This window comes from Acanthaster planci, linkage group LG10, assembly GCF_054643075.1.
Source record: "Acanthaster planci isolate LZ-2023a linkage group LG10, COTS_SCS, whole genome shotgun sequence".
NCBI classification, from domain to species: Eukaryota; Metazoa; Echinodermata; class Asteroidea; order Valvatida; family Acanthasteridae; genus Acanthaster; species Acanthaster planci.
In genome coordinates, this window is record NC_141786.1 from 2,528,740 (window position 1) to 2,551,426 (window position 22,687).

Here is a 22,687-nt window from a genome sequence, read left to right on the forward strand (position 1 = left end):
CAACGGCCAGCTCGTGAGGAATATGGGGCACGCATGCGAAGTTTAGTCTTCCCGCTGAAGGGCTGATCCTGAAGTAAAGGTCGAGAATCCTGTGCATGGATTAAGTTAAATTTACCTATCCAAGCGTGACTGTGCCTAAGGGCCGAGTAGTGCTTGTGTCGTTGAGGGGCTCGATAGGTTGAGGGGCTAATTTGTGGTGGGGTATAATTCCTTAAAGGAGCCTGCAGTTGATGAAAGAGCGAGACCCAAATTGGGAAAAAAATGAGAGACGCACAACAAACTTTGCTGTGATGTCTATGTTTATGTCAAATTTGACGGACTCAATTTGGATTTTCACCATATAAGTTCTGAATCATGTTAAACCGTATGCACTAGTCTTTTATCTGCTGAAAGAAAGGAATTAATACCACCAACGGTTGAACAGACCTGAAATAAAATTATGCCAAGAGCTGGGTTATTTCAACGTTTTCATGCGGTTCTATACAGTGACTGTGGTCTATCCCAGAGTTGTTCCTTAAATTGTGGCTAAGAGTTCACATGATCTAGAGGGAGTAGGAGTTGAGCGTTAAACTCCTTACCCTGCTCTAATACCCAACGAATATAAAATTCGACTTCATAGAAAAAATTAGAAAGCGACATTTTAGCTTCAGCTACATAAAACAAAAATAAAACAAAATTTTAAAAAGACATTCTTCAAGGGTTAACAAGCATTAAGGACGGAGCATTAAGAGAAAAGAAATCCCAAAGTCCTTATCCCCTACTATGAGGAAGAAGCTCTGGATCTGCCCCTGGAAGGGTTTCGTATTGTGAATTGATCTATCGTCTTCCTTATCTCTGTGCAGCAGTTGACCTTCAGACCCGAGTTCACGATGCCTCATATAATTTTACCGTGTATGCTATGAATACGGTGTTACGGGTGCCTCTTCTAAGGGAAATTTGACCTATCACTTTTATTCCATAATAAACCCTTACCTCAACAACGAAACAACAGATATTGTGAGATTCTGTTTAATTAGAAGTGATATTAAATTATGACAAATAAATAGGTGTGCTGCATAGCACTGAAGAGCGTCAAAGAGGCATCGGAAAAATTGAAGAAGTGGTCACATCCCGGATGGAGTGTCCAAGCTTGCGTTTCCTGTGTTTGCTGCATACAAGTTATTCTAACTAAAAAAAATCAATGTTAGGCATCCAATGTGCCTTTGTGCTGCAATACTTTGCTTATTATATCCCATACCATAGCATTTTTAAGAGTTGAAAACAATGTTGTTCCTTGATTTTTCAATTTATTTTGATATCTCTGAGCTTACCCGGAGTTTTGTTTATAAAACTAACATGTGATTTGAGAAATAAATTGTAACAGTTTCATCTTTCACTTTGACTCAGTGTAATTACTTCAGGTGGGAGCTATCCACAAATCTATGTATAAATTTTATTTGTGTACGGCCGTATGGGTAAACTCATTTCCTGCTAGTGGGAAGCTGTTGCGTTGAAGTTTTGACATCTTTCAACTGTTGACACTCTTGAAAAAATAATAATGAACGTCTTATCCTTGCTAAGCTTCATTGCTGGCTCGTTTGTCATTTGTCCATCCGTTCACGGTAAGTCATACATCAGAATTTAGTACCATATCAAAGAGTGTGTTTATCCGTACGTTCCATCTAAGTAAGTTTTAATTGTCATGCTCAGTGCCGTGTCTCGCAGATTGGACACGTCTAGTTTATTTGAAGCTTAGTGTAAAATTTCAAGAGAAACCGTTTCACGGCGCTTTGTGGCATGATGATTTATCAAGGTATATGAATTGATATCAGACTAGGAGTCCTCCGGAGTAAAAACATTGTAATTTCAAGATACTGTATGTACACAATACTACCTGTGATTAATCATGTTATGCATATCAAATATGCTATGCATATCAAATACCTCTGTAAAAATCAAATAAACATGTAGGCTGCAATGAACCTTTAGAGATTGTTATGCGTCCCAAATTTTCCTGGTACCTTAACGATTGGTTACCTTCGGATTGATTTGAAAGACAAATTGACTCGTATTCGGTACACGCAGTTTTATATCAAGGTTTTTTGCCAACAGCCTTGCTGTTTTGAAAATAGTTTTCTTTTGACATTTGGATCTGCATTTCGTCGTTTTCAGCATTTTGTTTTGTTTCTGCAATGTTTCAGGATTCGTAGAGACTTCATTGGTCACTGCAGTAGCGGAAGGAGATGAGGTGATTTTACCATGCCAAAACAGTGACGGCTCAGGATCACACGTTTCATCGTGCTTTGGAAATAGTGATTTATCCTATAAATGGCTTGCAAACGATTCACTCATTGCTTCTTGTGATCGTTCATGGGTCGAGAATGGCTATGATTTCGATAATGAGACCCTTACCTTACGGATATCAAACATCAATATTTCAATGGATGGGTTGCGCTTAAGTTGTCGGGAGTACAGCAAGTCAGGTTCCAGGCTAACTACAAGAATACTGATTGTGTTCAACACGAGTAAGTCATTTCTTCCATTCAAATGTTACTAATGCTAACCGTGTATTAGATTCACATCATCACAGGAGATGTGTATTTTTTATTTTTACTGGTAAAAACAGGAAATGATAATGCATCAGGTATATGAAAAATGATTGTTTTAATTTTTAACTGATCATGGACCGAAGTCCGTCAATGAGTTTTATCGACCTAAAATCATGCCCCCAGCCCCCAAAACCCTTTAATAACATTTAAATTGATTTGAGGGTGTCCCTGGGTGTCTGCCAATGCGTACCAGTAAAAATAAACTGAGAAGAAGTGGTCAGAATAAGGTCACAGTACCTTTTATCCAGTAAAGTAGGGGGCCCACAGAGTCAACAAAAATGTGACACCCCCCAACATGAAACAACCCAGACAGCTGTCTAGACAGCTCAGAGACACATCAGGGAGACCGACAATTGATATATGGCAGGCTCTGGCTTGCTAAGGCAGCCTTTGTGTAAATAATCCCATAAGGGCTACGTGGCAGAGAGTTAGTATGTATTCCCAAGGGACTTAGCAAGAGGCTGGCTCTGGTGAAACTGCTACCAGCCAAGGGGAAGTCCCTACATCCAAGGCCAGTAAACTAGGTTATTGAGTTTGGGAGAGGTAGGATTAGACGTAGGGTCGGCGCATTTGGCTGTAAAAAAAATTATTAAGAAATTACGAAAACGGCCTTAAGTAGCTGACTGAGGGCGCTCTGTGCAAGAGTTAAATACCAGTTTACATCCCCCTTTATCAAAAAAGGAAAGTCAATTCAAGAACATTTATTTCCAAAATGCCTTGTATGGAATATGACGAAAATACATGCAGAACATTATGAAAATAAAATAAATTCAAGGAGTAAAGATGCGAAAAAAGCAGACTAAAAGAGGAAGCTGCCTGGCAATAATGAGTGCATTATCAGGAAGACTAGGTCTTTTATAGACATGCTTTGAACTAAACAGGACAAAACGGGACAATCGGACTGGGACAAAACAACGGACAATACAGTTAAGAGACAGAGACTTCAATCTTAACTGGGATGGAAAAAACTAAATTATGTGAGGCAACATACACATGTCGGTGGCTCATAACAAAATGGTATGATTGAATATGGAAGAAACTATGCTAGATAACTGGAGAAAAGGTACTTTTTTGAACGAGCATTTAAACCAAGCCAGAGACGACTGCTATTTAATACTACTATCGATAATATTCCAAAGACGTGGTCCGTGAAATCTAAGGGTGGTAAGGGAGCAAGTTTTCTTAAAATGTATCAGAATAAGACGAACTCACCCATTCAAAACCACATTGCCACTTTTAACCAAAGTACCTGGTAGCATTGTTTTTATATATCGTTAACGCTATTTTCTCATCAGTTTGGTGTTTCATTTCAGAGTCAATCGCTGTAGAAGGAGAAGACGCTTTTCTAGAGTGTGCAGCAGCTCGCGCTGGTAGAGCCAATTCAAATTGTCTTACCAGTACTGATCCGACCATTAAATGGCAAGCAAACACTTCACTTGTCGCGTCATGTTTTGCTTCAATGGGGAATTGTTCTGACATGGTTGACCAGTACACTGGAGCCTTAAGAATACCCGACGTCGAGATGTGGATGGACGGGACTACCTATACTTGTCTTTCCTTTCATTGTGGAATACTGACCACTTCATACAAGAGATTGATCGTTTATCAGGGTAGGTAAAGTCCTCGATAATAAAGTCACGTTATGCTGTCGTTCAAGTTTGATTTAGTACCTGTCTGATTCGACTTTCTGTTCTTATTCAGCAATTGAAATCGAGACCATCCCAGTGTTAAATGGAATACGAGGGGAAAGACTGACTTTACCGTGTTTCGTCACAAGTATTCCGTCAAGATTTCCAACAATCTATTTCCAGTGGTTTTTGAACAACAAGCCTATACAGGATGCGTGTGTCAGCGACAAGACAACAAAGATTGGGAAATATGACTTTGATCATAACAACAGTAGTTGCAATTTAACAATTAACGATCTTGCATTAACTGACGAAGGAAGCTACAGGTGTGAAGCTTGTTATTCCGCGTCGACTGAATGGGCAAATACATCTGTGACAGTTAACGGTAAATTCATTTTGTTTAATTAAACAACTTTGGGTGCGTTCGATTAGCTTCCCTGAATACACCAGAGTTACACCAAGTGAAGCCTCGAAATGAGGGTAATCGAACGCTGCAGTGTACTCGCCAAGGCATTCTGGGAAAAAGGTCAAGTCCCCGCCACGTTCCATAATGTATGTCCATGCACGAACAGTCCTTCCATGACGCCATTACACTCGGGCAGCCTCCAGAACCCCGCTCGCCAACCGGGGCAGTAGTGGCTGACACCAGGGCAGGCACGAACATCACGTGATGGCTAAATAAACGCTCTCGTGTAAGTTTGGCTTACACGTGTAAGCTAATCGAACGCACCCAAAGTGTAATTCTACAAGTGATACGCGTGCGTTAGAGGCCTCTTACCGCCAACGGGGTGTCAGGATTTGCAGAATCCACGAGCGTGTTATGCTGATGAATGTGCATGGGAGTGCGGCACCATTGCAGTCATATTAGTCTATACTGATGCGGTTTGAGACAAGCTTGTTAACCTTTTTCCTCCAACTGTGCTGTTGGTATAGAAACAAGTGCAATTAGTGAAGTACGCTGTACAAGGAAGTGGTAGTTGATATAACCAGATGCTATGTACATTTCTTTTATACGTCGCTTGCTTTTGACTGTCTGTGTGTGTTGTGATGTCAGTAACATTTCTTTTCAGTACTTCCAAAGTTTGTTCGAATCATCAACGGTAGGACTGGTGACATTCTCATCGGAGACGTGTTTGTTCGATCGGACACCAACCACACCTTCATCTGCCTTGCAGCAAACACCAAACCAGCAGCAGATATCACTTGGTTACTCGATGGACAGAATACCAGTGGGAAGGCCAATATTGTCGGAGAAGGATTGTTCGACACAAGTAGCACGATTACCGTACAGTGGTCGCGGACAAGGCAGCGTAGGATCCTTACATGCACAGCTGTATTGGAAGCGAGGAGGGTTTCTACTACTATTTTTCTACAATACGGGCCTCCAGGTATGTTCCCTCGTGTTTTACTCTTAGTTCTAAGTGGAGGAATACTTCCTCTTCAGCCTCCCAAATTTTCTGTAATATGGAATAACATAATCGGAATATTGTAGCATTAAAGACCCACCTGGGATTTCTCAGTTGTTTACGTATTATGGGGCTGGAGTACCTTGATAAAATCTAGCTCGGATGTCCCTAAAGCTATTCATACCAAAGATCTCACCCACTGCCCTTCAATAGTGTACATTCTTCTTCGACAGAGTAAATATCATATAACATGTCAGTGACTTTTTTTATCAATGCTCTCACATAATAGTAACTTTTGTAATGATATGAGCACTCTTGGGTACCACCTGCAAATAATATGATTATCAAAATATCTAAAACGTCTGTGTTCGTCTTTATTTTATGCTATAAAACTGATCGTCGTCACGATCAGTTTTCACGCCAACAGAGAAAACACCAGGTGAGTGTATGCCGATCGTTTTTATGCAGTGCACTGTAACACCCTAAAGGGTGAATAAAGTGGGTTACGGGTCAGTTATGGATGCAGGGCATTCAAAATAAAGCAGTTTTTTCAGGTTCAATTTTACCAAAGGAATTTTGATTTATCAGGCAAAACATTAAAATGAAATAAAATTTCCCCTCTAAGCTTGAGGAGGGACATTTACACCGTAATAATTTTTGATTCCTTACGTAAAGGCTAATGAAAATGAAAGTGGGTCTTAACTGTGCAAATGGTTTCACACCAGGAAGACAAACATTTTAGTTCTTGCACCCTACATAATGTTAAACTTGCATCCGGTGCTGTTTCTGATGATGCTTTCATTGCGTTAAAAATTTTCATTACGATTAACATCTTCTAGAAACGTAACATAAAGGCCAAACCAAGTCGCTTGGATGTTCCAGTGTTCTTCTGGTTCCTATACACATCTAAACATGCCAGTGTTCTTGTCATTTTGAGATTTCTGCTTTGTTTCTCTTTTGTTGAATGCCTACTGTCCTTGATGAACCCAAACTCCAAATTGGGTTTTATGTGACCCCTGATCAATAAGTTGGTTTCATATCTTGTCCTTTACAACCGACCCAAGGCACCTTGGAGCAGACCCAGTTCACTGTGGTTTTCATTGCTGTCGCTGTCATGGCTGCTTCTCTGGTGTTACTCACCGTAACAGTGATCGCCCTCAGGAAATGCAGAAAACGTAAGTCTGCTGACTTCAAGCCTTGGTCTCTGTTCTTACAGCTTACAGCAACATATGCCATAATGCCACTGCTGCTGACCCTACCCCTGCGTTTGCTTAACCCCAACGGATAAAAATTGTGTACGTTTACATAAAATGTTAGATCAAGTCTTATTATAAATGTCATGTAGTGTAGAGGCTCATGCAGCTTTTTTATTTGTGCGTTGATTTTCCTTTCAAATTTAGTCACAGGGTAAGAAGTGCTGAATGCTATCCAAGAAAATAACTGAATATAAATTTTCAGGCAAAATTGACTGGAAAAATAAAACTTCAAGAACAAGTACTTAAATAATTACTTAGTAAGCCCATTAACTATTGTTCTGTGGTAATTGTATTTTACAAAGTAAAACATAAACAAGAGTTCCTTGTGTTACACGTTGATTAAATATAATGAAATCGTTTCACTTTGATAGTTTAGTCAATTTGACAATTTGATACATGGACATTTTATCAAGATACACTGTAAAGTAACGCTTTCGTTTTATGATTTCGCAGGTAATACTCCCAGGGATGCAAACCAGTAAGTACATCCAGGAAATGTTATCATTGATATATGAATGTCATTCACGTTTGATTTATTTGAGCAGTATTTATTTACCTAATTGGCACAGGGTTATGAATTCATTTCATTTCGCAAGTAATTCTGGTCATATAGTCGATACACAAATAAAGAAAATGTAAACATTTTCATAATTATACAGTGCTTCAAAAATTTTTCTGATTAACGGATGGAATTTTGTATCGTTTCACAAAACAAAATATTATTTACATTGCTCAAAATTTATGTGAAACATTAAATATTGTGTAACACAATGCATGAATAATCCTCTCCGTGTATGATGATTATTTCTCTTTGCACACATTTCACTCAGATGATCATTGAAAGAGGTGATCTTGTTCCAATTCATTTCGAACAACAGACGTACCTTATATCTTATGAAGGCACCTTCAACTGGTTTTGGTGTACAAGTCTTAAACGTATCAGCATAGTTTTTAAAGTTCAGAAATCTCTTAATCGATTTATCTGTTTATAAAAATGACAAAGAAATTGACTGGAGCGGGATTTGAACCTGTGACCTCTGGAATACCGTATCGGTGCTCTACCAACCGAGCTGTCCAGCCTTATGTTGGTGGCACTTTCCATTTGCCAATATCTCTGTTCGATTTATCTGTTGTAATGTTACGTCAGCAATCCTGCACAATGAGCCGCATTATAGCATTTCCAGTAACAGTACCATGCCTAGGCTAAAATTCAAACAAGTAGTCACTGCTTAATAGACCAAACTACTCAGTCATACCCCCCAATTCGCCTACAGGGGTTTCCTGAGGTGTTGTATTATGTGGTTTACAATAAGTGATTCTAACAAATACACTAGGGTACAATAAAGTTTCAGACCTAGCTGTACCCCAGGGGAATTGAGAATGGACAAACACAAAACTCAGCAATCAATGCAACAAGTAGAACAAAAACAATTGTATCTTTTTACTTTTTTCCTCACCGGTATATTTCAAGGTGTCTGGTGTGTAAGCGCATTCTCATAAATAAGGTCATGAGTGTATATCTCAGCTAGCACCTAATTTATTCAATTGAGGGGTGACTCAACTTTCCTAAAACCTCCCCTCTCAAAACCTCAGCTTCCGAGGCAGAAGCCTCACCACCGGTTGCCTTTTAAAGTCATATCCACTATACTGGATATCCATGATCCCAGTCGTGATCATTTCCCACCCATCGCACTCAAGCTCTTCAGGATCTTATGTAATCCTATACGTTGACTCGTTACATTAAACTATTCGGCACTGTACACGTGGCAGTAGAAGCTGTCTTTGTCGCTCTTTCTCTTAATGTCAAAACAAGGAATCCGCGGTTTTGTATTACTCTGAAATGCCTTACATTTAAAGGATATTGATAAATTAATTTTAGTCACTGAAAACTGGTGTAGACCTTTTTTCACCCACGAGACTGTTTTGCGCTAATGTAACAATACCACCACTTGTGGACCGCCTTGGCCACGGTGATCGCATATACTCCTTCGCGCAGTTTCAGCCACGTGCAGGACCACGAGCGAACACTGTATGCTTGACTACGTTATCATGAATGGGTAGATTGCCGTCACAGCGCTGTGCACTCATTACAATCACAACACATCGTAGGTCCAGCACGACAGTGACGTCAAAGGAAAAAGGTATATATGGGAATAGACCTAGAGTATATGACGTCACTCTTTGTTAACATTTGCGCTCGGAATTTGGGCATCATGTCCAACCTCACTGCCACGGGACGAGTGGAAGACTACTCCAAGCAGAAGTGCCCTCTAAGTGGCTAAGTGAATCTGGGCATCATGTCCAACCTCACTGCCACGGGACGAGTGGAAGACTACTCCAAACAGAAGTGCCCTCTAAGTGGCTAAGTGAATTTGGGCATCATGTCCAACCTCACTGCCACGGGACGAGTGGAAGACTACTCCTAACAGAAGTGCCCTCTAAGTGGCTCTCCTAAGCGCGCTTTCTCGCTCCTCTCTTTTTAGAGAGTGCAACTTTTTAGTAAAGGAAGGAAAGTCTGTTTTAAAGCACTATCCGTTTTCCACAGTCCAAACAAATAAACACCAGACATTTCTTTTAAAATTGCATTTCAGGCCAGTTGTGAACTTCAGACGAACAGGCACCGAGAGTCCCACAGCGTCTGTGGGTCCTGTCCCGAACACTGCTTCTGGATCTGCAGGTAAGTTAAGGTTCCTTCAAGCGAACGACAAAGTTGGAAAATCGAGTGAACTTACTTAACTCAGAAACAGATTTAACCTTGGAACCTCAAAACGATAAACTGCAAAAAGCGTCATGGGTTTTAAGAACGATTTCGGTTAGGTGCTTTAAATACAGCAGTCCACTTCTGGTTTATTTAAGGTTTAAAAAAAAAGTTTAATGAAAGAATCGTTTCTAAGCCTTACTTGTTTTAATATCATGCAGTGTTATAATCATGCAGTGGCGTAAATATGTGCTGTAAATTGGGCGTATGGGAGATGACGAAAGGTAGGGGTTGACTTGCCCTGTCATGGCAATTTGAAAAGCGGGAGAGAGACACCATAGTCGTTTTATAAACATCCTTCAGCTACATCAGTTCCTTCAGCTACTTCATACCCTAGAAAATGTTGATTTGTTTTCTGATCAGATTCAGGCAACATCTACGAAGCCAATGACCCTCTCCCACCTTCGAGAAGCTTTCTTCCTCTACAAACACCAAACTCTATCAGTCATAATAATGTCCAAATCATCAATTCTGGTACGTTGTTATGGGTCTAAGATATATGTATTCAGACATTCAATGCATGTTTATTGTCAAAAGTATCTGTGTTTATTTATGATCTCTTGGGTTTATCTTTCAGAAAACAGAAATCTCTTACTTCAATCTTTTCAAGTCTTCATGTCTTGAAAGGTGTACGCCAGTTCAGTCCAGGTGTTAATCGAATAGCTTCGGAAGTTAAAGTTGGGGTCAGCGATGAAGCATTATTTTTCAAGTGTTGTATGAACTGTTTATGACTAACACTATGTGCGCATATTCTAAAGCTTTAATCTGCGACAATCTAAGACATATCAATGTTCTAAATTGTTTAATTATTATTCACACACCATCTCACTACATTACTTCTTTGCATCGATTGTTTCTTAACACGGAGAATCCGTTAAAGCGTTTTCCTTGATAACTTTTTGCATTACATCAACTTACATAAAAAGTGCTTGTCAACACACGAAGGTTTGAGATTTAACGTGCCAAAAATATATGTTCATTGATTCAGGACCCCAAGACCTGACCGATATCCCCTCCACCAGCAGCCGACTACCTATCGCCAAGAGTTCAAAGGTACATTCCCGTGATTTACTGACTAAAAGCAATCATAAATCATTTCTGTAAGCACCAGAGTTCAACAGAGGGCTTGTTGAGTGTAGTCTACCGTTATTTGGCCAAACAAAAATGGAAATTGAAGGGAAACCGTTGACAAAAGGAGGAAATCGCACCTCCTTGTTCGCTCAAAATATAACAAACATCTTGGGCAAAACATATGCTGCAACTTAATGTTGCACATCCAATTCCTTTTCTTTCAGGTCTGCACATTTTCGCATGTGCGCTCTGGGGAGTGCATTTATTATTATTTATTATTATTTGAATTATTTTACTGGGATGCTTTGATGTGTAAGCTCCATGCAATCACACCCGCTCATTTCTACGTTACTTCAATTCAGGGAATCTCTAAGGGGTTCCTTGCTCACTCACGTCTCTATCGGCCCGAGAGACATCGAAGTGAAGCCCGACCTGTCGACAATGCGCCGACCAGCCAATACGCAACCATAGACCGGAGCTTGTTGGCGTCTTCAGTTGACAGTCCACCTCTTTCGGGCGAAGACTCCTCAAGCCCGGTAGAGGAAGGCCAGGGGGAAGAGGGTGAGGAAGAGAAGACTCCGCCCCTGCCACCACGTGGTAACCCCATTCTGCTTCCCCCACCACATCTCTAACTCCGACTATGTTGACGTCTAACTTGAGTGTAACGTAACGTGTGTGTATCGTAAAAAATGCACGTACTCCTATTGTTATGGCGCAAGGTTTCTCAATGCACATATAAGACATCCTTGATAAAGCACACAAAAATGCCCTGTTTTTACAAATAAAAAGGAATAAGAACCTTCTTTACAAATAACATCTTCCGATTGTAAAAATGTTAGCTGGTTCCATTTATAAAACTTTGCAGAACGTTTCATTCTATTGAAATTTTAATTTCTAACAAAAAATACGAGTGATTTTCTACTTATCATGAATGCAATGTAAACGTAACCCTCTAACACTACCTAAAAGAGAAATTATGATTGAGTGGTTAATTGTTGAAGATAGACACCCTTGCAGAACTAGAAATAGTGCTATTAGTGTTAATTATTAATTGTTTAATTACAGACTCAAGAAGAGTAGCACGTATCAAAGAGTATGAATTTGACAAAAACAAACAATAATTATGTAGTGAAATTAATATGAACAAAATAAATAATAATTACCCATCTTTTTGTGTAAATAGAAAGCCAAAGCTGCTGAGCGACTATTTGAATTAAAACATGACACTTAGGTAGGCTCAGTGTGCATCGGCTCGAAAATGCAATCGCTCATGGTGTAGTCCACATGTAATGCGTTAATTAAACACGATGCGCATGGTTGATAATTTACTGTTGATACCGTTACTCACTCTCATAATCTTATTGTCAATTAGTGATGTTGTACACTGGGAACGTTGCTGGGCATTGTCGATGTCGATGTACGTTGTTGATAATGTACTGTTGATACTGTTACTCACTCTCATAATCTTATTGTCAATTAGTGATGTTGTACACTGGGAACGTTGCTGGGCATTGTCGATGTCGATGTACATTGTTGATAATGTACTGTTGATACTGTTACTCACTCTCATTGCAGATAATCTTATTGTCAATTGAAGTTCTCTTGAAATGCATGTTTAACTAATATTCTCCACTTTGGTAATGCTGTTTCTGAAATGGTGATGCGTGTGTTTTTGATAGGACAATTAACTGCATACCTACCAGGTAAACGCAGTAGAAGAAACTGTGCGTAACGATAAATATGCTCCAATTACAAATAATTTTTAAGAGTGAAATTAGTTTTAAGTAGTTGGCAAAAGATTGCATAAGATCTGGAAGCTGTTTTATCTATTGAAATAATGGACTATTTCGTATTACAAGAGCAGAAACACTACGAATTTTCCAGGTTTACATCGGTAATCCTGTTTCATGTTAATTAAATAAATTTCTACGATAATAACTACAAGTTGTGGAGTAAAATACTTAGATAAGAAGGAATACGAAAAGAAGAAATGAAACAGAATAACAAGCAATGGTGGAATATGATTATTGGAAAGAAATAATAAATTTACAAAAGGAATTGGCCAGATTATAATATTACTAATACATTATCAGCAGTATGCCAAATGACATGAAACTTACAATAACTTATTTAATTATCAGAATGATATGGCAACAGCAATGTCTGAAGCTAGTTTTTGAACTACATTTTGAACTTGGCCTTAATTTGGGGTGGTTCCATAGAACAGGCCCTGGATTTCCGATAGTAGATAAATAAATATATGTTCGTGCTTTTTCGAGGTGTAACTTGGCAGCTAACTTTATGAAAATGAATATCTAATTTATGTTAAATAATGAGTGTATCCCCCTAGCTAGAAAACGATTATCTGTTTCCAGATGGAATTTCAAGCTATTCATGGTGACAGACGATTAAGTTGGAAAGCTTGCGGTAAGCACCATGTAACATATCTTTTTGAGTCCGTGTGGTTCTGATAAGAACCGGAGAGGCTCAACGTTTCGGACAGTGTGCTCTGTCCGTCGTCAGGAGACTGAAGAGATGCCGACAGGGAGTGGGGCTTATATGCTGGTTGGAGGTACTGGAGTGTGACGGATCCTGGCCACACAGCAGGATCCGTCACACTCCAGTACCTCCAACCAGCATATAAGCCCCACTCCCTGTCGGCATCTCTTCAGTCTCCTGACGACGAACAGAGCACACTGTCCGAAACGTTGAGCCTCTCCGGTTCTTATCAGAACCACACAGACTCAAAAAGAGATATTACATGGTGCTTACCGCAAGCTTTCCATCTTATCCGTTTCCAATTTATACATTATTACACCGAGTTGGTATTTAATTAAATAACGCAAAGACTGACATGGATTTGTATTTCCTGAACAGTGGTACAGGACGTTCTTTGGATCCAGAATTTTAGAGTTGTAGAGTTTTTGCTGCTATAAAACACAATTTAGTGTCACCCACAAATAAACTAGAGGAACGTATACCGGAAGAGTTAGCGATATCTCTAATCGTAAATCAGAAAAAAAGTATAAACCAAATATTGAGTTTTGTGGGCAGCCACATCAGTTGGTGCAACTGAAGAGTTGTTGCTCGGAAATAGTACATACTGTTTGCTATCACTACTCCTAATCGCAACTCCTCTGACTCCATCTTTATTTCTATTTTACTAATGGGAATATTACAGCCTATGAAAGTTTCTAAAAAATATCCCTATTGTGTAAAGAGAGTTGTGGAATGTAGACATTATTTTATCAACAAGGTCAATCAGTGCAAATTGAGTAGAGTAATTGGTTCTAAAGTTGTATATTCGATATGCTACAAGTTTTTTCTAGGATTGTAGAGAAACGTAGCAAAATAGAAACAGAGCGGTAGGTGATGATAAGAGATGGGTCACCATTTTTGCATATCGCGATAACTTAAACTATTTTCAAAATATCTGGTACTCTAGGGAACATTATATATGGCGCTATATCTTTGATAACCTGATGATCGATCCCATCATGTCCTCTACTGTTTTTATTTGGAAGCCTTTCTATACTGTTATAAAGCAAAGAACTTGATGTTTTAACTCTCACAAGGTACGCATTTGTCAAATAAATAATTTCCGTTTGGGTAAAATACAGCAAAAATATAAAAATAGTGAGACGATGACTAAATTCAGATAACAAGATTCCATTTGAATGAGTTTCAATGCTATTGGTCAAAATATCTGTGAGAGTGACTGTAATACTCGCTATTCTGGTAGGTTTGTCAATTTTCGCTCGGAAAGCGTTCAAGAAATCATTGCTTTGGCTTTGAGTTTCATAATTCAGAACGTTTAAGTTGCAGTTACCAAGCAATTCCTTAGATGCAATCTTCCAAAGAATTACGGGCAAATATTCTGTAAAAAGGAAGTTAGATTTAACCCGGTTGGTCTGTAAATCAATCCAACTATGATCTCTTTGTACGTGTTTTTGTCTTAATTCATAATAAAAAGTGTTTCATTAAACCAGATTGCATATCTACATCATGACGTAAGTTGTTTATGAAGGAGTCTTTGATGTACCTTACACTACTTCCCTTTTGGTTTTGCCGATTTCTAAACTCAGTTTTATATCCAGAGAGATTTTACAAAAAGTCTGGTTCATGATTCAGCCAAATTTCAGTTAATCCTATGATGAGACGTTTGTGGTCAAATTCTTCCAAGTTCACGAAAAGACCATTAAAATTTTTCGAAACTTCTAATGTTTGCATAAAACATTCATATGGGTTCATCATTTGTTAGACTTTGAGTCATTGCTGTTGCTTCCACCACCTTCGCTTAGGTCATAATTATATTGAGTTGGGATGGCTATGAAAAAACTCACTCAGTAACATTTGAAGGGACACGGCTCGTCTGTGTTGTGATGTTAGACAAGGAATACAGCGTCCACAGTAGCAGCACCAATAGGAAGATTGGAGTAATGGTTGATAAGATCACGCACGATTGGGAATGTCTGTTTATAATTAAATTAAAAGACCTTTTTAAAATTTTCATATCAATCTTTTCCAAGTAAAATAAAAATTATAAGATGTTGATATTTGTGTGTTTGTTTGGTTTTTTTTACATCAGCTGGTGCTTGGCTTGCTCAGGCCTTGCCTGTGACCCATAAACGACCTTCTGAAGGCTGCCTGGACTCTGAGAGGCTTTTCGGTCTCCAGAAGGCACGTCCCATGGTAATTCTACCCCAATACATAGAACTTACAACCATTTAGAAGAAAATTCATGCTCAAAATAATAATAATAATAACAGGATTATGAGACTGGCGTCACCGCACTCCCCGTATAAAGACTTAATGGAATTTTAAAAACACATACGCAGGGAAGGGTTAATCGGCTGGCCCATATCCACTGGATGGGAAACCGAGGACTCCTGACGTTCCAGTTCCCTGATTTCCTGTTGGAAGCGTGGTCGGTAGTTCCGATCCTTCCTGGCGTTGTCATCCTGCAGATTGGTGCCTACGACCTGCGGTTGTACACAAGCATTTACTGAGTATCGTAGCACGGCAGTGCATCAATTTGACCAGGGAAGCACTGCTGCACACTATCATTTACTTTTTATTCCGAGTTACTGCCCAGCAAAACTTATCGTCATGCCCTGAAGCAGAGTTCCCTCGAGAGTACGCGACGTTCGCTGAACGCGTACGTTCATTCATTATTTAGAAACGCTTGCGGGGGTGATATTTGACACCCTCAGATCCAGTGGTCGTCCGCGGCGTTATATCGTGCGGACGAATTTCATTTGACTGATGATAGCTCCTCGTTCTTTCTCGACAACTTTTAACAATCCCTGGCGCCATATTATTTTCCCGTTACATCTCCCCTCAATACCACCACCTGAAGTCTATTTGGCGGCGGTCCTGTTGCTGACTTCACTCAGCAACAAGCTCGTTTGGCGCGAATTTCATGTAGGGACCGCAAAACTGGCCTCTGTTTTTAGGTCATAGTATTATTATTTACGACGCTTTGGGGAATGTGTCGAAAGGAAACGCCTGACCCCTTCGTTTTTCGGGGGAGGGGCCAAATTTAGAAAAGCCAGTTCGTACTCACCAATTTCTGTCGATTGACGTAAATAGTTGTTAGTGGTTTTGAAAATGCTCAATAGCTGACCGATATTCCAGCAAGGCAGTGTAGGCCCACGTCGGGCCACACTTCATGGATGATTTCTGTCCGATCAATGCGTTTGATGGTTGGCCCACAAGATATTGTATACTGGAGTAAATCCTTGTTAATTTGTTCATGGATATTGGGTAATTTTGCATTCTGTCATTTGCAATTGCTGTTTGAATTTGCATATCGAAGGCTTTGTACCGTGCAGGTACATTCCAAAAAAATATTTAGTGCCTGTAAGAAAGTCCCTCACTGTCCACTGACCGCGCAATAGTTGGTAGGGCGCCCTCAGTAGTGTAGCGTGCCGCCGACCCTCACACTCGCCAGTGGTGTGCCGTCGGACAGATGCTCAGGATTAGGCCCTCCCGACGAGCGGTTATCGGGAAAACCCGGGACGTATCTCCGTTTGGGAGAAATATACCCCCAAGGCACCGCATGAAATCCGCAGTCACCCACACTTTCTCACTCTATGTGTGCACTCTGATTTATTCACTCCTATCTAGGCGTCTCCTGGAACTCATTCAAAACTTGTTATTCCACTCACAAACTCGGCTGCGTACCTGTCTGGTAGCTCCGGTTGCCGCGGGGTCCTCGGTCCGGCCGATTACTCTAAAGTGACCCAGGAGTGCGAGTTTGTGAAAGCTAGCTCGCGTGTGTACCAAGACTAACGTGCAACATGCAGAGCGCGACGTGCAGGAAAAGAGCGACGTGCAGAAAAAGAGGGCGACGTGAAGCGAGGGCTGCCTTATATACCGCTAGCAACACACGCACTGGCTGCAGCGGCGCGGAGCCACCTCGCCGGGTACCAGCCCAAGACTGGCACTAGGCCAATGTTTCGTTACAGTAGTTTACTCATTCTCGCACCGTACATTCCGTTCTAAAGTCAGGTTTACAAAGCTCATATCCAATCAAAATACCTCCACATTTGCCCTTACCGTGCGTTACTGACAATTGTAAGTACAGCCATATGTTCTTTAGTGTTTATAGTATTACATCATATAGTGATTCTTGCGTTATTATGTAAAATAGAGTTTAGAGTACAAACCTTAGCCTTAATCGGGGACAATTGTTGCAACGTTACATGTACAATTACGTTGTCGTCTAGTGGGCACGTGTACGTGCATTCCACCTAATTTATTAGTATTTATTTCTGTTTATTCCCCTGTCACCACGGTTTCCTGTTCCATATATTTCCAAGACGTCATCACTGGTTTCAGCTCCACTATTCCGTTCACAAAGCACAGTTTCCCCAAGATTGTTACGGTATCCTGGCCAATTGCAAGTTACTACCCCCTGTTTCTAATTATCTGGGTATAATAAACAGACAGTTTCTTCATTAAACCATCCTGCTCATCAGTTTAATCGCTGCAATAGAGTTGTTGTGTTAACCCTTTTGAGCCACGCCTATCTTTCCAAGTGAACCTTGTCACTTCTTCACACTGCCCCATCTGCTTTGGGCGAAAATAAATACTGATAATTGCTTTTTCAGAGGTTGCTGATATCTTTATACATTTTGCTGATATTATTTGCTGTTCCGCGTCTGGGCGGGAACAATCTCTGTAGTTTTTGCTGAATAGCTATACTTTGCCTGAACGCGATGTAAGATATTTACAGTTCTGCGTCACCAGCTTCGGGTGGGAACAACCTGAACTGTGTCAAGTTTAATAAACGGCTGCTCAGGCCAATCGACAAAGTTAGAATGCGACTGTCCACCTGTCCCTAAGTTCAGTTCTCTGGTCGTGTTCATGCGGGGATAAACATAATAATTAGCAACAGCTACTGAGCTGAGGAAATGAAGAGATGTCTGTGATTGTCTATCTGCTTGGGTCAGCTTCCCCCAGGTGGAATGACTCGAAAGTGCGCTTGTGTAGGCCTACCGTTTGTAGGTTAAAGAGGCTGGAAAGGTCAAGGGAAGATACGTTAAGGCAGCAAAACGCTCATCTCCTCTGATGCTTTTAAATCGAATTCGCTAAACACAAGGCCCCAAGAGGCCAATGAAGTTGAGGGCTAAGTAGCAAAGTTAATTTTAATTAAGAGCATAAGACAATGAAAGGGAAGAATGTTAACTCTTGTTTCGTTTGAACTTATGAGACAGGTTTTAAGGAACAGGGAAACAAGATGCAGGTAGTTCCAAAGCGAGGCAGTACGTAGGGAGAAACTGGATGAGTACCTAGCAGTATTGGGTTTTGGGACATTAACTATATATGGATGAAGTCAGGTAAAAAAAAAAACATGCAGTGCGACCAATGGGATAATTTGGTAGAGTTAAGGCAGAAATGCCATTGGACCACTTTCCGTGTAGAATTTGTAGAATAAGAACAAAGATGCTACGGAACGACTGAGTGATAGGGGTTCCAGGGATGCAGCCAGATCGTAACCAGACAAATTATATTCTTTCTAACGTGGCAAAATGACAAGCTTGAGCTGCAGCCCAGACATGATCACGCAGTGCCATCAAAATGGGATGCTTCAGTAGGATCTGCTCAGATCTCCATTCTACCCCCAGCTCATCCTAACCCATTTAACCCCAAATTTTGCCACATCGTCTGAGATAAAGATGTTTGAGCCATAGAACAGTTGACAATGAGTGGGACGGGTCGGCTGTGGGTATTTGTGCCCGTTAAGTTTGGCCAGCATCCAGGGCAAACCGCCCGCTCAACTTCAATTCCGTCACCTCCTTCGAGTTTCATGTTGTGTGCAGGGAAACTACAGACAAACTCTTTACAGGACTAGTTTCCCTCAGATCCCTCTTCAATCCCACGGGTAATTATATAATAATTGTTTTCCAATTTCTCAATTAGTTTTTAGTTGTCATCAGCGAGTTTGTGGATAAAAGCCGTCTGTGAGTCATTATCAGAGTGGCCTTCAGATCATGGTTTGTCTTACTTTGGTTAGATGTTCCTCTATCTCTGAGACTATCTCGTGCAGTGCTGTAAAGGTCTGCCAGATCTTATCCAGCTTCATGTGTGTTTCGACCATGGCGTTTTTGAACTTTAAGATGTTATTATAATGTTTGATTTATTGCTCTTTGCGCATAGTGTATACACAATAGAGATTGTAATGGCTCTCTTGCTACAAATACATGTATAAAAACGCATATCAAAAATATTAATTTTTTTAACCAAAATTTGTTTTTACAATATCTATCAAAAATAAGTGCCACACAAAAATCCTATATACACAAACAAAAACGAATTCAAGTTTCACAACATGACAATTCACCATAGAAAGTTATACAGATATTCTTTCCTTTAAAAGTACCGATATAAAACTGACAAATAATAATATGTAAATAAATAAAATGAGGAATCATGACAAACAACAGCCCACCACTTTAAATCACTCCATCCCGTTCAGTGCCTTTACTGCGTTTGGATAGAAACTTCTCCAGAACGTTTGTGTCTTACGTTTAATAATAATAATAATAATTTATTCATTTTTAAAAAAAATGCAAATTTCTTATAGATATGTTCAAATGCGCTGTACAATGAAGACATTAAGCGAGGAACAATGAATACATATAAACTCAGGTGAGCCGATGGCATGTAAGGGCGCCTCGGGCAGCCGCCAAAGGCAACATCAGTAAAGAGGAGACAATAAGACAATTTGTTTTGACAAAGTTTGGTCCATGAATGAGATAGGGTGAAATAAACCGTCTGAGAGGGGTTTTCAAGGAGTCCAAGGTCAAGGTCCAACATCAGGGGGGGGAGGCTGACCAACTTTTTGAATGACACGGACAACCTAATTAACTTTAAAGGGTTAAAATGTCTGGGTGAAAAGGGTTTGTTACGTAGCTAGCTCTTAGACTATTTCGAATTCTTTTTGTGTGTGTGTGAAGATCTTTTTTGTGTACCGAAACTAAAAAATTATAACGTTATAGTTGGTTTTCAGAGAAAAAAATGAAAACTCGAAGAGCAATTTAAAAAAGCGTTTAGCTGAAATATAGTTTGATATTCTATAGCTTTCCTGCTACATGAAAATCTGATTTTTTTTTTGTCACCCTGCACTGACGGTTCAAAAATTGACATTATGTTTTCTGATTCTCAATTAAATAGCAAAAAAGCTGCTTGAACATTTTTTAACAAAAATGTTTTCCCACCTCCTGCTTCCGAGTGAGCAGAGTGAATATTTTATCAGGGTGGTCTATTAGTGGCCATCTGCTTTCCTGCTATCCGCTACCTCCATGTCACAACCCATAAACTTAGGACTCTTCCAGTTGCTCTGTCCCCGTCACACGTCACATAAGATATTTTGTATGCAAGACAGATTAAGTCAAATCTGCAGAGGTTTTAACAGGCAATACAGTGGATCTTACAACGCCAGAATATAGTGTTCTATAGCCAACAAAATGCTGTTTCGTCGTGCCGTCGCGTTGGCCGGTCGCCTTCTTTTTCATTACTTACGCCGTGTTTGATGCTGTCGCGTCGTGCCGGTGCGTCTTCCCTTCCTATTGTGCCGTTGTCACGTCGTGACGTGGCACCGTCACGTCGCCTCTCATTGTATGGATATGTATAATGTGGGTTAGACCGGAGCGTACTGCCGTCGTCGTCCATTGCATCGTTCAGTTGTGCCTTACAGCTTCTAAAAAATGGTTGGTGATCATCACGGCCAAAAGAGGGCGTATGACACAGGTCCTGGAAAAAAATGCGTGCATAGGGCCTGCAAGATGTGATCATATGATGGTATCTCTTTGTATGGAACTTAGCTCTGTCGCTTAGTGCGCCCCTTTTTACACCTGTAATGAGGCGACGGCGAGAGCACAATGCCCGTGACGCAACGGGTCGACAGCACGACGCAACGGCTGAAGGGCACGACGCGACGGGTCGACAGCACGACGGAATGTCGTGACGAGATGGTACGACGCGACGGCACGACGCAACACAACACAAAAGTAATTTGAAAGCAGGCGATGCCACCATGCGACAGACCTGTCGCAGCGTCTCAACGCATTTTGTCGTCTATAGAACACCATACAAGAAAGAAACAATACGAGCTGTCGTCACTGGACGCTGATGTAACTGTACAGCCCGGCCCTCGTTGGCAGAAATGATGTATGCTCGTACAGACAAGTCAGTTTCCTGGTGCTTTTGACTCGTGTTGTTTTTGCAATTACAGCTCCCTCGGAGAAAGGAGGTGTTTGTAACAGTGTTGTGAGACCTGAAATTCCCTAGAGAAAAATATAAATGGAAGATGTCTAACGTAAAGACAATAGGTTGTCGCTGCCACATTCCCTTTAAGTGTAAAACACAGAATCTCTTTACCAAAACAAAACAAAAAAACAAAAAGAAAAGTGTTAAAAAAGAACCAAGGGAAATTTCGGCATTGCTAAGCTGGGCATGTGGGGGACATCAAATATGAAAGACAAGTTAATACATTGTGGATACTTCAAAATATATCAGGCAGTTTCAGTGATCTGATATTAAAAACAAATCGGATGAATTATTTTGGTCATGTGATTAGGCAGCACTGGACGTGTTGAGTCATGGCTGTAGTCGAAATCTTTTGACCTGGGAACCAGACTTTATTTGGAATGCACCTTCTCTGGGCCTTGAGGGCGCTATGTATCAGACCTTTAGATGCCCGCCTCATTAACTTGTGTTTGAGTCTGGCAACAAGGTGACAGGATCTGCCACTTCATCTCGGAAAGTCTTAGTTTCATTTTTACTTTCATTATTTAGAGGTTAGGGGATGATCGCTTTGAATTTATTACCAGAAACCTTTATCAATAGACTCTTTCTGTGGCACGACCCAGTTTGGTGGATTAAAGTCTGTTTGTTCCAAAGGTCTTTCCCACTCGTCTCTTCCAACATGGACCGCCTTTACGTGCTTTTCTTCACTGCATATTTGGTTGTTGTGATTCACGGGTTTGGAGGTAAGATTAGATACAGGAATTCAAAAATAGGTGTGAACTAAGTTAATTTTTGATTGTCTGATTCGTTTGTTATCTGAAGTACCATGGGTGTTGGCAATACCGTTATCTTCTCCTTCTACTTCCCTTATTTTTTTTATTTCGATGGGACTCTTGCAAAGAAAGTGGGTTATTTTGCCGTCTGAGGGTCTGTGATATCTTAATTTCTTTTTGTTTCAAATTTACTGTGTGTTTATATCTAAAAAGACCTTTGTGTGCTGACGTAATATTTTCTACCAAGGACCTTAATTGGAAGGGGTACATTTTTAATTCATTACTTTAAACATTTGTTCTGTAATACTTCATTTTGCATAAACAGGAGAATTTCACATATAATAGGAGGTAATTGTCAAGCCCTATATCTTTAATCTATCTTTAAACTTGTTATCCAGTCCTGTTAAATTGAGTATTTCCTGATCAACACAGAACCATCGATAAATGCATCA

The 22,687-nt window shown here is 40.2% G+C and overlaps 2 protein-coding genes across 4 annotated transcripts; one reads left to right on the forward strand and one right to left on the reverse strand.

The window, feature by feature from the left end:
• The first annotated feature begins 1,386 nt into the window (after positions 1-1,386).
• On the forward strand, positions 1,387-13,290 carry LOC110990903 (uncharacterized). 3 transcript variants are annotated; one of them, XM_087142848.1, is made up of 12 exons: positions 1,387-1,601; positions 2,181-2,504; positions 3,902-4,198; positions 4,290-4,601; positions 5,287-5,604; positions 6,035-6,061; positions 6,687-6,797; positions 7,332-7,356; positions 9,470-9,555; positions 10,000-10,110; positions 10,625-10,689; positions 11,070-13,290. In XM_087142848.1, exons 1-12 carry the CDS (start codon positions 1,538-1,540, stop codon positions 11,337-11,339), a joined length of 2,010 nt encoding a protein of 669 aa, XP_086998974.1. In that variant the 5' UTR covers positions 1,387-1,537; the 3' UTR covers positions 11,340-13,290. The 3 variants fall into 3 exon arrangements, with proteins under 3 accessions (XP_086998974.1, XP_086998976.1, XP_086998975.1); XM_087142850.1 differs by lacking the exon at positions 10,000-10,110; XM_087142849.1 differs by lacking the exon at positions 6,035-6,061.
• A 472-nt stretch (positions 13,291-13,762) lies between these two features.
• Positions 13,763-19,312, reverse strand: LOC147797580 (uncharacterized). The gene is made up of 4 exons (XM_087142453.1): positions 19,220-19,312; positions 16,894-17,088; positions 15,542-15,689; positions 13,763-15,179 (listed from the first exon to the last, which is right to left on the reverse strand). Exons 1-4 carry the CDS (start codon positions 19,310-19,312, stop codon positions 15,160-15,162), a joined length of 456 nt encoding a protein of 151 aa, XP_086998579.1. The 3' UTR covers positions 13,763-15,159.
• Between the last annotated feature and the right edge of the window lie 3,375 nt (positions 19,313-22,687).